At 54.7% G+C, this 13,296-nt stretch overlaps 1 protein-coding gene across 1 annotated transcript; it reads right to left on the bottom strand.

The window, feature by feature from the left end:
- Nucleotides 1-872: 872 nt before the first annotated feature.
- Nucleotides 873-13,052, bottom strand: CYTIP (cytohesin 1 interacting protein; the record flags this gene model as incomplete). Its single annotated transcript, XM_082001370.1, is given in 10 exon segments — nucleotides 873-1,345; nucleotides 1,901-1,967; nucleotides 5,381-5,450; nucleotides 6,197-6,290; nucleotides 6,424-6,526; nucleotides 9,225-9,279; nucleotides 9,627-9,670; nucleotides 10,569-10,670; nucleotides 10,674-10,688; nucleotides 12,906-13,052. Coding segments are annotated over 10 exon segments (1,170 nt in total).
- Between the last annotated feature and the right edge of the window lie 244 nt (nucleotides 13,053-13,296).

Below are 13,296 nucleotides of genomic sequence, written 5' to 3'. Positions count from 1 at the left end.
GCTGCAGCTGGTCAGATCGCAACTGATAAACCAGGTTATTGCAGGGTTTACACGACGGCTGCTAAGAGAAGCGAAAGCGATGGCAGCCGGCGTTTACTTGTAGCTCTGTCTGTCGATGCTGTCAGCATGGCTGACCAGGGGAACCGGCCCCTGCTTTGGAGGCCGGGAAGCGGATCGTGGAGTTCACCCTTTCTTTTTCTGACACGTGCGCCGAGCGTGCACGTCCTGGAGCAGCAGCGGCGTCTCAGGGCAAAGCCCTTGTGCGGGCAGCGGGAGCCGGCGTGGGCAGCCCCGCCGTGAAACGGCCGGCACCGGTCCTGATGGCCACGCATATGCCGGGGGAGTGGGCAAGCATGCTCCTGGCCCGTTCCAGCACACCCACCCACATCGCCCACCGCAAACCACGGGTGACTCTGCCCTTCGTTTCAAAACGTTACAGCCCAGGGTCTCTCTGGCACGTGCTCTGGGCTCCGTCCTTTTTCTAACCGGACTCTGTCGCAGGTTTTAGTAGAAGCGCTTGCTTTATTAAAGACCTTTGGAAGACTATGACCTCAGTAACAGGAAATAAATAGCTATTAATTTTGCCTTCAATTAAAAACTGTTATTAACACTAAAGTATGCTGCGGAAGTTCTGCAAACGTTCTTCACATTTCGGAGTTAGTCATTTTTCACGTTAATGAAGAGGTCCGCAATTGTGCTCTGATTAAAAATTAAAATAATGAAAAAACCCAGACCTTTTGAAATATCACCAGTACCGTTGTCTGGAGGCTGCCATGCGGTGCCACCACGCTTCACCCACTGCCTGCTTCTGGGGCAACCACGCAGCAGGCCCACGGGCAGAGCCCCAGACATCAAGGATGTCACGTGCGATGTCAGACCCGACTTTCTTCCTCTTCTACCGCCCGGTGAAGGCCTGGAATGAATTTCAAAAGATGCTTTCGGACACTGGATCTCCTGCTCTTCCGTGGGAGGGTCCCAAAACTACTGGTGCAGCTGCTCCCCTCCCAGAGCGGGGACATGGACCCGCTGCTGGCCAGGCTGATGCTGCGGTTCCTCCGCAGGGAGGACCTCCTGGCAGCACCGTCCCCGTCCCTGGGGAAGAAGCAGTCATCATCCATGCTCGACTGGCAGCTCAGGCTCTCTGCAGCTGAGTCCTCGAAGGCACCGCTCTGGTACAAGCTGTCCTCGCTGTCCACCGTCATCAAGCTCAGCCGGCTACGGGAGCTGCTCTCGCTGGAGAAGCGAGGCTTCATCGGACAGAGGGGTCCCGGCGTGCTGCAGCCACCGAGCAAGCTGGACTCCTCCAGCTCCAGCGCGCCCAGCAGGGCGTTGTTGTTCACCTCCCCTGGAAGCAGAAGCCGAAGAGGAGCGTTATTTACCGGCGTCTGCTCGAGGCCGGAGAGCGGGACGGCTGTGCCGGCGGCACAGGGAAACGCCATGCCCAGCAGCTCGGTGCAGGGAGCAGCCCCTTTCCCGCCTGGGAAGCTGTCTCCCGGCTGCCGGGTGCTCTCTGGCCCTGCCTTCCCCCACATGCAGAATCAAATCTGCTCCCTGGGCAACCCGTACAAAAACAGCCAAACAAAACTCTCTGCTCTGGTGAGTCCAAAATAAGAATGGAAAAAAACTTTGCAACACAAAGTTTCCATCCATCTACTTTCCATCGACTCCTTTCCTAGAACTCATGCAAAGGAGCCTTTGGTCTGCATTAGTCAAGCGGCACCCAAACTCACTAGTCCCGGAAAAAAAAACTTTCCCGGGGGCCAGCCCCATGCCTGCATTAACAGGGGAAAAAGCAAGCAAACGAAAATCAGATTAAAGAACTGCTCTGTAGCGACCGGAGAGCGTTTCCGCAGAAGGACGCGGCAGCGCTGCGGTTTCCCTCCCGGAAACGAGGACGTACCGTGCAGCAAGCGCTGTTCCTGTACCAGCAGCGAGCGCAGCTCCACCCGTTTCTGCTGCAGAGTTTGCTGTGGAGGAGAAAGAAGTGTAAAGCACTGGTAAAGAAATCCGTGTACTCGGAAAGTATAGATCAGCGCCAGGCGGCACTTGTACGTCCCTCTTTTTACTGAGACAGTTTTCCCCCGGTTTAGCAAGGTTCTTCCAGAAAGCACAGTCCTGCTCACGTGCCGGCTGCTCCGGCTGAGCTACTGCACAGGTCCGATTTGAAAGGCAGAAGCCTGGGTGCTGCAGAGCGGGCAGCTCGCCTTCAGCTACGACAGCAGACCCCGGCTCTCCTCAGCAGCTTGCAGGCTGCGCTCCTCCAGCCCTCCGCAGCTCCGGAGCCCGCCAGCTGGGAGCGGGCACCCCGCTCCTCGTCCCCGGGTCCCGCGGCGCAGCGTGGGGGTGGCACGGGTAGCCAGCCCCGAGCCCCTAGTAAAGAGCCGTACAACCTCTAGGTGCTACAGCCAGCCAACTGTGAGCAACATTTTTCTTTCCCTCTGTTGCAGGTCAGCCTTTGGTGTAGAAATAAACCATTGCATAGTTGATTAAAAAGAAAAAACAGCAACAGGCGAACCTCTGCCTGGAGACAGACGTTCCCCAGCAACCTGCACCTCGGGCACGCAGCCGGACAGGCTGGCAAATCACACTTTCATACACCCGAACTGACCAGACCGAGCTTGCATGCGCCATCCTGTTCTGGCGTTCACATTTTTTCTCTTTTCCACAATTCAGAAAAATGAATCACAAAAGCAAAACCACGGCCCGGCTGCAGGGCGGTGCGGCAGCGGGGTGCCCTGTGGGCAGCACCCCCATTGGCAAGCCCCCAGCACCCCGCAGAGGCCAGGCAGCCCCCCAGCAGCCCCAGGAGGGGGCGGCACGGAGGCTCTTCTCGGGGCTCCCTCAATGCGCCGAGCAGGAGCAGCGGGACACAAGCCCTTTCCCAGCTGCTCTTCCCATCGAATGACTTCCGAGCGGATTCGGAGGTGATGTGGCAGAGTGCCAGTGCGTCGGCTCTGACCGGCGCGGGTCAGCTGGGCAGCCTTCACCAGGACAGCTCCCGCCCAAGTGCCATTCCGACAACACGAAAACAGGCTCGCTTGTAAAATGGGAGCGATGACCGCTCTTAAGGAGAGCTAGTCCGGTGAAGTTTGCTCCTACACAGACCCTACGCAGTGTTGAATAAAGTAGTTTTTAGAAGTTTATAATTCAGCTGAACCTAGGAAATTGTATGCGAGAGATGCTGGGGAGTTGTCCGAAGTCTCCTTACACCCAGCCGGACCCAACCGAAAGGGCAACCACCCCTAGTCCTGGTTTCTCCCATCTAATTAAACCATCATAGCGGCGGGGCTGGCAGGGTAACTGATGCAGGGAGTGGGTATCCACGGGATGCCCGTTCCACCGGCACGGCGGCGGTGGGTGCAGCGGGCGCGTGTCCCGGCTGCAGCGCCTTGCACGGGCTGCTCTGCCAGGTGCTGCGTCGCGCGGGCGGGACACGCTTGTGCAACCGCACGCCCAAAGCTGGTGATGTTTAGCACTCGCGGACACGTCACCGCCAGGCTGCAGTCACGGGGGGTGCCGCGACGGAGCACGCCCTTCAGTAAGGCAGCAGAGACAGTTATAAACAGAATTCGGTTCTTTCCACTGCAGCCGCGCTGCCGCGAGAGCGCGGGGCCAGGCAGACGCCCATACGTCACTCTGTAACGATGCTTGTCGCAGAGGTTTGGGACTTCTGGGTATCTAAAAACTCCCCTCTTGAAACACATTTCACAGCAGATTTTGAGATTTTGGCTTTATAATTTCCCTGGAAAGGGGTGGGGGATGGGCTGTTTCTGGTGACTTTACCGGTTGGCTTGCCCGGATTTCTAAGGGACGAGACCGAACGGCTTGTCCCGGAGCGCTGATGGCTTGCCACGGAGCGCTGATGGCGGCCGGGATGGAAGCACCCTTCTGCTGCGCACCTTTAACACAGCCATGAGCTCTCTGGCTCTGGGGTCTGGCTCGTTTCTTGCCATGCCTGGACTCGCCGGCTGGCCGGGAGGCCTCAGTGTCCCCAACCGCCGCGCCAGCTCCCGCCAGCCTCGGGCACTGGGGACGGGGTCACGCGCAGCCCCAGGCGAGGCCGGCGTGGTGCCCGTGCTCACACCTGTCTCCCAACGGCTCCCACCCCGCTGGACCCCCCCGGGCGTGCGGGGCTTTGTCCCAGCCCCGCAGGCAGCACCAGCGCTGCCGCCGGGCTCGGCTCTCCCAGCTCTTCCCAGCACCCGAGAGCCCCCGCAGCCCACTGGTCAGCGGAGAGAAAGGAAGAGCCGGCTGTGGGGAGCGGTGCCCGAAACCATCCCAGCTGCTTCCAAAAGCGTCCTCCGTAGCCCCGTCAGCTTAACGAGCCCTGGAGGGGAAACTGAGCTCAGGTCTCGCCTGGTCTCCTCGCCCCTGCCCATCTTACAGGCTGCAGTGACGGTGACCAAGCTCTCGCCGGTACCGCCGGGCACTGCCCGCGGCACGCCCCCAGCCGCAGCCTGGCGGAGGTCGGGAGGGACCCCTCCTTTCCTCGCCCTCCAGCCCCCGCAGCTACCGTCTGCATCATCTACGGCATCAGCGTCGTGCAGCAAATGACAACACCCTCATCAATGTGGGCTGTGCTCTCATCAACGCAGCGCAAACCAAACTAAATAAACATTGCTTTAAACACGCTAAATACTAAACATGAAATTGCCCCCATGGCAGGACTTATATTTTATAGGCAATGGCACATATGGCAACCCCTGTCCCTGCTGCCCAGCCTGGCAAGCCTAACCCATTTGGCATGAGGTTTATTCTAGCCAGATTATTTTTTAATGCACTTTTTAAAGTACCATACTCCTGGGCGGAGGGTTTTGGCATAGAGTGGCCATAAGGAAAAACTCCTCCCTCAGGCTGACCGAGTCCCGCCGTCGGAAAGCCCTGGCCCCTGTGGCGTGGCGAGCGGCGAGGCATGCCGGGGTGCCGGCACCCGAAACCTGCTGCCAGCCCAACTGCCTCGGACACGGCTGGGGGAACAGGAGTTGTGCGGGTCGGAGGTGCCATCAGCGTGCGGTCCCGAAGGAGCCCGCGCGCTGCCCGTGACAGCCGGCGGTCCCCTTCGCTGCACGCAGAGAGCATGAAAACGCGCCGCTCTGCTCTTGCAGGGGAGCGTCGCCGACCAGCCGGGCTCAGCTGGGACACGGGCAGAAACACCAATATTTGGAGAGTTACAGAAATTACTGTGGGGGAAAATACTACAAAATAAATATACAGAAAATATTACGGGGACCGCGGCCGGGGGTGCTGGCAGCAGGGCACGCGCGGGTGCCTGTCCCCTGCCAGGACACTCAGCCCCACAGACACCCACCTACCCCCATTAGCAATGAATCCGCAACCGCCCTCGGCGCTCGACAGCACGTCAGCTAATTAATTACCTTACCTTCAATAACTGCAGCTTGGTCTCCAGCTCCATTTTCCGCAGAAGCATGGCCCCGTTGACAGTCTCTAACCTGTGAGGAACAGGCGATGTCAGCACCGAGGCGGAGAGGAGCGCCGAGCGCTGCCAGGGCTGCCGGACACCACACCACATCGCACCGCATCACACTGCATCGCACTGCATCGCACTGCATCACACCGCATCACACTGCATTGCACTGCATCGCACCGCATCACACCGCATCGCACCGCATCGCACCGCATCGCACTGCATCGCACTGCATTGCACTGCATTGCACCGCATCGCACCGCATCGCACCGCATCACACTGCATCGCACTGCATCGCACCGCATCACACTGCATTGCACTGCATCGCACCGCATCACACCGCATCACACTGCATCGCACTGCATCACACCGCATCACACTGCATTGCACTGCATCGCACCGCATCGCACCGCATCACACTGCATCGCACTGCATCACACCGCATCGCACTGCATTGCACTGCATTGCACTGCATCGCACCGCACCGCACCGCATCACACTGCATTGCACTGCATCGCACTGCATCGCACCGCATCACACTGCACTGCACAGCATCGTACCACATCGCACCGCAGTGCAGCGCATCGCACCACATCACACCACATCGCACCACATCACACCGCATTGCGCCGCATCGCACCGCAGTGCAGCGCGTGGTGCTGCGGGGTCCCCGGCGAGCGACCGCACGCGGGGACGGGGAGCACCCCACCCGGCCGAGCCCTCTCCTCCACAGCCAGGAAGCTACAAACCATGTGTGGGAGGGATGCCTACCTTAAATAGTTCCCTGAAGACTTTAGCAACCCTACTATTTGCTTGTGGCTAAAACCATCCGTGTTCACTCCGTTGATGCTGGCGAGGATATCGCCTGTTGGAGATACGCAGAGGCGAAAATTAGCCTCTGCAGCAGACGCACACCTTCCACATGCTCTACAGTAAAAGTAAGTGGGGGAAAAGCAGGATAAGGCCACCCACAGCAGGAAAAAAACACGAATAGCTACCGATTTGAAGGCCAGAAAGATGGGCAGGACTTTCTTCTTGGATTTTGCAGACACAAGTGCATACCTCCAGGGAGCAATCATTTTGGTGCGGAAGTCTAATAGTCTGTTAAAATACCAAAGCGACAGTGTTACCAATATTAAAGGCATGAAAACAATATAAAAAATTAATAATCTTTTTACACATTTTTAAAATGAGAAGGCTGTGATCAGCAGGGTATATTATCATGCAAGTAAGAACACCAAAATATTGCAACCTGACAAGTAGAAATTGCATTCTTACGATAGAGAACGGCAGACACCTGACAGACGCCTGTACGTTGTTTTCGCAAAAAAATAGTTTTAAAGCAAGTTGGTTATTCATTATAAAAAACTGAGTAGCTTCAGCCGAGAGTACTGTTAGCATGGATGCAGACGGCTTTCTGGAAGGATATGTCACCTTCCCAGCCACGGCATGGCGGGGGGTGACTCGGGCTTTTCAAGTGACTGACTCCTACTCATTGTACGCGCCGCGTGAAGTCAGCTGGTGCTGCCAGATCGGTTCGCAATGAGAACTGAAAAGCAAGAAGAGTCGAACCTACTTTTGCTCTTTTGGCCTCTTGAACTCATTATCCCCACACATCCCCTCAAAAGTGCTTTTCTTCTTGACTTATGCATTTAACTATACATTAAGTAATTCTAATTATAAATCCATCATGTGATTATCAGTGCTGACACGTGTTTAGAAAAATGCAAAAGTAGGCGATGCAACCTGACCAGATCTTGCAATGACAGGAAATGTTTTCTTGGTTACATGCAAATATCAGTATTTAGCCACATCTTCCTACCGAAATTTCAGACTGAAGCTGAACTTCCTGAAAACCTATGACAGCCCCATCTAACCTAGATACAAGAAGTCATGTTAGATTCCCAAATGTCTCAGTCAGCGTGGAACAAATAGGGGTGAGGACCCGGTGACTTCAGAGCTTATCTGGCCAAATCACACCGATGCAGTGATTTTAGCCCTTAGACCAGCAGCAAAACTTTTGGCTGAACTAAAAGCATCAAGAGAAACGTGAGGGTCTCGGAGGACGTGCCACTGCAGGTCACACTTGCCTTTTGCTTTGGGCCTGTTTCAGAGTGGTGGGTCTCACCTACCAGCCTGAAAGATTGGGCCAGCTTGAGCAATACGAGCTGGACAAGCAGGATGGGATTCGTCACACCTAACTGGAGCCATCTGGACAGAGGTGTCTTGACGTCCCCACCAGAGTCCCTGGGAGAGGCAGACATCTCCAGGCTGTGACTGATGGCCACAAGAGAAGCACTCCAACCACGAGGGTGGACTTCCCGCTCATGTACCTTCTCCTCATGGATTGCGGAAGATGGCTGGGCCATGGTTTTGGAGAGGATGCCTAGCTTTTAGGTGGCTGCAGTGAGGGGAGAGACGTGCTACCAGAGCGTCTGCTCTGCAAGCACCTTGGCGCTTCGGGAGCCACAAAGTGTCCGTCTCGCCCCCGGGCTCCAGTCCACGAGCAGGAAGTAGGAGAAGCGGTAACACGGGAGAAACTCTGGCGTTCAGCTGCCACTGCAGTTCTCATGAGCTCCCTGCAGATGGTAGACCTAGAGTTTCACATCATTTTATTCTGGTTTGCCTAAATTTAACTTGCAGTAATGAAATTACAGCTTCTAAATAACGGCTTATCCGTAGTATCAGACAGATGCTGCCTTTCCATAGCCCGGACTTTCTAGCAAAGTGCTCACGCTGAGTGTACATTCAGGAAGAAAAAATCTGCCCTGACAATTTATACAGAAGCCCAATAATTGACTCAATTACCCTCCCTTCTGAAAGCTCTCCACTGTTGACGAGCTGAACACTTACCCACCCATTAGTCACAGAACCAAATTTGAAAAAGTTAAGCATCTCCTAATACACTAATTTCACTGAAAATACTATTTTCCCCATGTGCACAGATATAGGCAAGCACTTTGAAGATGATGCCCTGCCACCGCAGTAATCGAAACAGCGGGGTGCCGTGGGAGGGTCTCGCGGGCGCAGGCTCATGAAACAGGCTCCTGCCTGCAGGCAGAGCTCTGCGATATTGCTGCGACCCGCTGCTCCCAGAACTACATCCTTTTATTCCTGGGGTGATTATTTATAACCGCGATTTTAGGAGGCCTACTGATGTAAGAGTTACCTTTCTCACAAAAATCTCCAGAACAAAAATCTCCCACGAGCAGTACCCCTGGTAAGACTCTGGTTTTCCTATTTGATGATTTACTGACATCTACATCTGACAGAATTTCTTCCTGTGTGATTTAGCCCTCAAATAGGCATGCTTAGCAGTTATTTATTAAAAACCAAACCAATCCTGTACATCTACTTCAAAAATACCTACACCTCTATATGTGTTAAAGGAGGTAGTAAAATGCTAGTATGAGGTATTTTTTGGAGAGAGAGTTTTTTGATCTCTCTCTTTTTATATGAAAATATTCTCATATACAATTCTCAAAAAAAATATTCACTTATGGGGGTAAGAGGGCATTGCCATTGCCTCATATTTGGATTTGGATGAGATTTCTCCTACATTCAACACTCTGACTTGTGAGAGGGCCAGAAATTCTCAGCTGTGACCTCCTCTATGAAAAAAACCTTGGAAATGCATCCTACTTCTGTATCATTACTGTAAGCTCTTCAAATTTCACGAGGAACTGACGGATGCCTTTCTCTGCTCTGTGCTGTCTTAACCTAATTTTGAGGATGTGACACTTAAGAGTTTGCACCATATTTTATTTTTAAATGAATCAACTTGTCATTTAAGTCTTACCTGGATTTCAAACCCAAAAGTCTCTTTATCTTCTTTCAATATAGCAACGAGGTGCCTGTAAGAAGAACACACAGAATTCCATGTGAACGCCGGGGTGCCGCGCTTCGTGCCCTCTGCATTCCTCACCAAAGCGCTCGCGTCCCATCACTGCCCCTCCCTGTGCTAGCAGGGTGTCAGCACACCTTCCCTCAGAGGTGGCAACGGTGGTGCTTGCCCTTCCCTTACTCAAACCAGACCTCGCAACGTCACCCGCACGTCCCAGGCGTTGGTACCGCGCTCTGCAGGGTACCTTGCACTCTCTGCCTTGCACCAGCCTAGGGCTGCTGAACGGGAGGATGCCCAGGACACACGTTTCATGCAGAATAAGTAAATAACAGTGATCATAGAAGAATACCTTCATACCTTTGTGGCCTGGAGGAGTCACCCAAGGAGCTGGATCTGGCAAGCTGTAACCAGAAATGGGAGTGGAAAAGGATCAGTAGGTTCACGGTTCTTTTGAGGCACATGGCTAAAATCAGCAGTTTAGAGAAAAACTAAAACAACTGGTGTCATCCCACCACCAGTTTGCACCAACGCAGCCTCTCCCTCGGTCAAAGGAGAGCGTTCAGATCAGGAGGAAGAGCAGCTAGGCCCAGGACGCAAGACAGCCCACCACCATGTTCAAAGCCGCCGGTTAGATGCTGACGGTGAGCCAGCCGGAGGTCAGCGGCCAACAGCAACGACCTTCAGGCGCGCTGACCGCTGCCTGCAAAGCTTGGAAAAGGTGCTCCCTCCTGCCTAAGAATGCTTCCTCCACCCTACTGTTCCTTTCCAAGTGTTAGGGAGTGATTTTACACAGTAACGGGTCTGATATCAATGCCCATGGAGGATGCTAATTGGTGTTGCTACAAGATGAAGTGTCAACTGCGACACGTTCTGATGTGAAGGATTGCATTAAACTGCAAGAGGTGGTTGTTGAAGAAATTCATGTTTATTACATTGGAAATTAAGCCCTGAAAACCTGGCTACAGGTCAGATTTTTAATTTTTCCAAACCTTTTAAAAATGAAACTATTAAAAAAAACCCAAACAAAACCATGGGTACTCTTAGCACATCATAGTACTGTTTCAGTTGTTCACCTCCAGAAAACATCTGGGCATCCTCGCTGGAGATGGTAATGCAGAACCCGTTCCAACTTTAGTAGAAAAAATTGGCCACCTGCTAGCTAGCCACTCTTCCCTGCGGTAAGTTAAAATTGAGAGCTGAGCTACCACCAACCCATATAAAATCAAGCAACACAAGGCTTTTTTTGCACAGGGGTGATAATTTGACATCTTCGCAATTAGTTTTCATAAACCCACAAACACCGACTTTGGAGGGGGAGAGCGCTCTGGAATCAGAAGGAACTTGGCTGGGAGGCCCCTGTAGCAATACCTGTTGGAAGACCCTGCGGCAGGAAGGTGCTATTTAGGGTGATAGAGGTTGCTGTGGAAAAGCATGAGAACAAGTGGAAAAATTCAGGTTCAATCCCGAGGAAAATTTTCTGACGGCAAAAGTGCTTGGAGCCGGGAACTCTTCCCCACGCTGCTGGAGGTGTAGTTTCTGAGGACAGTAGAAAGGGGAAAGACAAGAGGCACGACCAGTCAAGAAAACCCCTGCATCTGACGGGACATCGGAGATGGACTTCCCACTGGTCCTTGCAATGTCCAGTTGTCTTGGACATGGTCCTCTTGTCTTCTTTTGCATAATCAGGAGGGAAAAACAACCTACATGGCAGCCCTGTGTTTTCAAATAAGAGAAGGAATATTCCCTCTCTGGGCACCGCCTTGCTTCACTGAGGCGCGCTGCGGGGAGCGAGGGGCCAGCCAGGGCCACGGCTCGGCGTGCGGCCGCCCCGGGCTGCGGCTGGGCTGCTCCGTGCCCGTCTGCGCAGGCACTTGTGCTCTCGTGCAAGGACGAGGGGCCGACGGGCACAGAGCACCGGGCATCTGTCCGACAGTGGGCACCCTTCAAAATGCTAAAATGGGTGAGGCTCCAAGATTCTGACAGCCAGGAATCACCGTCATTCCCGTTAACGCTGTAACGGCTATCTATACCATGCCCAACCCTCGCGCCCGTTATGCTAAGACCTCACCTTTCTTTTGCGCCTTGCCCCTGCAGATCTGTGGGCACTTACAAGCCTAACGCCCGTCCGAAAAGGCAGAAAGCACACATAAATGAAGGTAACTGCAGACACTTATCTCTGCAGTTTCTTGTGGTGGCTGCGGAGCGTTTCTGAGCCGATGCGTGCAGGGTCACGGCAACGAGCATCTGGGCTCCCTGTTTCAGGCTAGGGATCAACAAAATGCTTTGATTTCAACAAAATCCCTGTTTTGTGCCTGAAGAGATCTCTGGAAAAAGCCAGGGCTGGTGTTAAGCATTGATTCTTCTCTTAGAAATGAACCATGAGCGAGGAATTACGTTATCACTGAAATGTTTGTAGTCAACGTAGCCACACGTCTCAGGCTCCAGCACTATAAAACGATGCCGCAGCCTGACCGCCTATAGAAACACCCTGCTTCATAAACACGCGTTTACCTGGGGAGAGAAAAGGAGAGGCCACGGGTGTAATAATGACCCGCAGAGCAGGTGGAGGAGCTAACGGAGGCGCGGCCCCGGGCCGACGGGCCCTGCCGCGCGAGCAGTAGGTGCGCTGGCTGCCGAGCGGCCCTCGCGCCCGATGCCCGCGTTCTAACTCATCTTTAAGGCACGCAGCCACGCCGGGGCCATCGTCACCGGCCTCCCCCGCGCCAGCGGCGATTGCCGCACGAAGGGCTGCTCCATCGCGGCCGCGGGAGCGGGACGACACCCCGCAGCAGCGTTCCCAAGATGAGTCTGGCTCTGGCTTTCCCTTATCTCCCCACACTTGTACAAAGACAAGGATTAAGTGCATTTCCACTGCGGAACAAAGCAAAGCCTTAAGTGCACCGGTACGATGCACCGGTTTTCTGATAATACTTTCAGATTATAATGTGTCTCAAACATTTTCTCTTTAGGCTTCTTCACGCTAGACACATAGACCAACGCTGGGATTGCTCAGCTGGCGATTTAGCGCAGCAGCAAGAGAGCTTTGTCGGAACCCGGTTGCAAAGGGCAGAAAGGTGCACAGTGTGCTACTCTGGGGGAAAGCCCAGAGGAGAGAGACAGCCCAACCAGCCCCAACAGTTGTAGAAGAACGCTGCAAAGCCCGGGTGGAAATGACTCATGGTAGCTGCTTTCTGCCAGCATTGCGGAACGAAGGGCAGTCCTGCCAGGCCGCTACTCTGAGGTAAACGCAAGCTCGAAGGCACAGCCGGGCGGCCAGAGCCTCTTTTGACTCGCGGCACCGCTGTAAACGGAGAAGAAACGCAGCCGGGGCAGGACCTTGGCTGCAAAAGCAGTTCAGGGGCCCAAGCGCCGGAGGCAGAACGCCTCTTCGCCCGCAAAGCTCTTCCTGGGAGCTTCCCGCGCCGCAAAGCTTTCATTGCAATCCCCGAACCGGCCAGGCTAAGGCGGCCCGGCGGTGACCCTTCTGGCACGCTGGAGCCGGGAGCCGCCGCGAGCCCGCACGGTCGCGTGGGGAAAGCCGGCTGTTCCTGCTCGCCCCGGCAAACGCGGGCAGCAAGCGGCTCTCGCGGCAGAGAGGAGCCCGCAGCCTCCCGGGGCGCGGGAGCGAGCCCGTACCTGCTTGCGCCCGCGGGGCAGCGTCCCCACCGCGTCGGCCAGGTGCTGGATCCTCCCGCTGTCCGTCGGCAGAGCCTGCTCCCCGCCGGCGGCGCAGGCTACCAAGTTGGCATTATGGTTCTGCTGAATGAGCCGCCTCAGAGCCATGTCGGCGGCCGGGCGCTTAGAAGGGCATTGCGCGGTGCTGCGGCACGGCCGAGGAAACTCAAACACAATTGCCCCTCCGCGATCACAAAGCAGGAGGCCGGAAAGCCGGCCACGTGACCTGTGGTTTGGGTGCACGTTACATAAATCTCTCGAGCAGATCACCGGGGCACTTGGTATGCGCTGTGCTCGCAGGAGGGTTAAGAATCAGGCTTGGCAATTAAAGAGATCTGCTTAATTTTTCCGT

This window comes from Phaethon aethereus (genome assembly GCF_964289735.1).
Source record: "Phaethon aethereus genome assembly, chromosome: 6".
Taxonomy (NCBI): Eukaryota; Metazoa; Chordata; class Aves; order Phaethontiformes; family Phaethontidae; genus Phaethon; species Phaethon aethereus.
Note: the sequence above shows the minus strand (reverse complement) of the source record. Positions and strands in the feature narration are given on the sequence as shown.